At 39.7% G+C, this 3,114-nt stretch overlaps 1 protein-coding gene across 1 annotated transcript in view; it reads right to left on the reverse strand.

Moving 5' to 3' along the window:
- LOC126399573 (sodium/potassium-transporting ATPase subunit beta-3-like) overlaps window positions 1-2,893 on the reverse strand; it is a 44,785-nt gene extending 41,892 nt beyond the window's left edge. The window contains exons 1-2 of the mRNA XM_050059632.1: window positions 2,884-2,893; window positions 2,559-2,746 (exon numbers count right to left, since the gene is read on the reverse strand). Of these exons, the coding sequence (XP_049915589.1) occupies window positions 2,559-2,746; window positions 2,884-2,893 (198 nt within the window). The remainder of the gene's footprint in view (window positions 1-2,558; window positions 2,747-2,883) is intronic.
- Window positions 2,894-3,114: the final 221 nt, after the last annotated feature.

Genomic DNA, 3,114 nt, shown 5'->3' on the forward strand with positions numbered 1-3,114 from the left:
GACATCTATTGCACGTCTGTCCGTCCTGGAAGAGGGATCCCTCCTCAGTTGCTCTTCCTGAGGTTTCTACCGTTTTTTTCCCCGTTAAAGGGTTTTTGGGGAGTTTTTCCTGATCAGCTGTGAGGGTCATAAGGACAGAGAGATGTTGTATGCTGTAAAGCCCTGTGAGGCAAATTGTGATTTGTGATATAGGCCTTTATAAATAAAATTGATTGACTGAATTGATAACGTCTTCAACCTCAGCTAGTGACATAAAAACTTAATGCACTAATCCCCTGCTGCTTGTGTGTATGTGTGTTCTAATAATTCTAATGAAAAGCTAAGACAATAAATATTTGTTAATGACCTATTTTCATAATGAAAACAAGACTACAACTAAATAAGAAGTAGTCTTGGTAAGAGAATCATGAGGAATATATTATATTTAAACGAAAAAACACAGACGCCTTGCTGAGGCCGGTGCCATCTCCCACCACCTCCAGGAAGCTCTCCACTGCGTAAAAACTCAGCACAGCCAGGCATTGCACCTCTGGGATGAGGGCAAAATTGCACTAGTTGATGAGGCGTTGTATCTCAGTACTTCGTTTGGACAGCCCGGTCTGACAGCACGTCGAGTGGGCTGAAGTGCTGACGCACAAATGCATTTACATAAATGGTTTGGCATAGCACACAGCGACACTGTTGTTTAGCAGCGAGAATATGCTGTAAAGCAGCCATGGTATCTCACACGTGTGATGTGGGGTTAGGGTTAGGTTTAGGGTAACGCCGTTATGTAGAGTAGCAGGTGGAGCGTCCCTTGATGAGGTTCCAGCTGAGCTCAATTACACCTGTCAGTTGCCCAATATCTGAATGTCGTAGGTTTGGAGGGTGGATGTGTTTCTGTTGTGCCCTGACGCATTTTTTAGATGCGGTAAACTATCTGATATGTGTATACAGATGTGGGATATGTGCGGACAAATTATGATAAATGATAGTCATGATGATTCATTTTATTTGTGTTCCTGTATGTGCACAGCACATACAGGAATACACTTGTTGTTCCTCATACTTATTTTTCGTCTTATTATTTTTCTTCTGCCAGATTTCGGTGCGTAACTTCTGCCACAGCTTTGAGCACACACAGGGTCTTCATAAAACATATAGATTCAAGAAGTGTTTACTGTCATATGCACAGTAAGGACACACGTTTCCCTGCAGAATGAAATTAGTTCTTTTCTGTCACCAATTAATGCTCAACAATATAAATCTGAAGTATAAAATAGATCAAATACAGTGTGCACTGTTTCAATATCTCCTTGGTTAGTGTATTATTAATTTGCATTTGGTCGCTAAGAAGACTGTTAAGAGTGGGTCAGGTCAATCTTACAACTCCTTAGTGAAAGATCTTCTTAAGCTAAGAGCGATCTGGGAAATGCGTTTTTCTTTCATGGGAGGCTTAAGAGCGTTCTTAAGAAGCTCTTAGCGCTAAGAGCCATCTGGGAAATTCCGCCAATATAAGTATACTTGAGTAAAGCCTTAACATGCAAATACATTGAATTTGATTGTAGCCGGGAATGAGTCTGCCTAGCTAGTTAGCTAGCTTCTGTGGTAAAAAAAAAAAAAAAAAATGGTGGGCACTGATCAAATAATTCTGCTAGCTAAACCAGAAGACAGTCTGGAACATACATGAGCTGAAGTCAGTTGTATGATTGAACAGCGCATGTTCTGGAGATTTCAGCTTGGTAATGTGTGTGAAGTAGGACTATAGCTGAATAAAGGGAATGGCTATAGCAAAGTAGCCTAGTTCAATACTGTTAATCGATACTGGTATCAAACAGGCTTGAGAGCTAATAGCTGGCATGTAAATGTAGATGTGTTATTACTGATCTCAAAGCAAGTTTCAGTATAAGAAGCATAGTAGGCCTACTGAAATATTGTAAGTAAATACATTTTTAATGATCATTATCATTACTGTTATTATGTTGGAAATACACCATCTTTTTGCACCCTTTATCTCACTCCGTCTGCATAATTTGACCATGACTTTGACCTAGATGCATTTTCTTGAATTCTGGTGATCACTAACACAATCACAAAGTACCACTAACTGAATGGGCAACCTAAACTTGACACCAAATGACACCTTAAATGTTTTTTCTATTGTGTTTGGTTCCAAAGTTAAGCGTATTTGAATATTATTGACTGTCATCTTGAATTTGACCTCTCCCCAGGCCTCAGAGGTCAAATCTGACATCCCTCCACATCTGAAAATAAACCTTATGGTATCTACAAACTTTGGTAGAAATTTCATGCTTTTTTCAAAAAGTGCACAATTTATCTGCTAATCCGCTGTACTATATGTTGTCTTATTGCTCATGAACTCTGACAGAACAGGTTCTACATCTTCTTAATGTTCATGAACTCTGACAGAACAGGATCTATGTCATATTATTGTTCGTGAACTCTGACAGAACAGTAAATTAAACAACGTCTCATGAGTGCAAACAGGAAGTCACAACGAGGCTGCATTCTGCATGCTTTAAACATCCAACAGACTGAATGAGGAGACTTTAACTGACCCGGTTCATCTTGATGATGATGCATGGTTTTCCCTCAGCATATCCAAAGCTGGTGTCGGGTAGACCTGAGCACTGACGCAGCGTACTGCGCTTAAACTGACAAACTTTCTTTACAGGCTCGTCGTCTTGTTCAGTGTATTCACCCACCAGACACAAGTCGTTACCCTCCTGAACACTGTCATTATATTCTGCAGACAAAAACCACAAAAACAAAACAATCAGTCAGTGACGTCTCAAAACAAAACTGTTCACTGCACTTTATTTAAAGATTTTAAAAGCAATTAAAACCCTATAAAAGCTTCTCTTCTGAGGACAAGGAGGAAACCAATCAGCATGTCTACTATGAAAAGGCCACGCCTCCTGCTTGCTGTTATCAGTCAATCAATCAATCAATCAATTTTATTTATAAAGCCCAATATCACAAATCACAATTTGCCCCACAGGGCTTTACAGCATACTACATCCCTCTGTCCTTATGACCCTCGCAGCGGATAAGGAAAAACTCCCCAAAAAAAAACCCTTAACGGGGAAAAAAAAACGGTAGAAACCTCAGGAA

The sequence above is a fragment of the Epinephelus moara genome, chromosome 13 (genome assembly GCF_006386435.1).
Source record: "Epinephelus moara isolate mb chromosome 13, YSFRI_EMoa_1.0, whole genome shotgun sequence".
In the NCBI taxonomy this organism is placed as follows: domain Eukaryota; kingdom Metazoa; phylum Chordata; class Actinopteri; order Perciformes; family Serranidae; genus Epinephelus; species Epinephelus moara.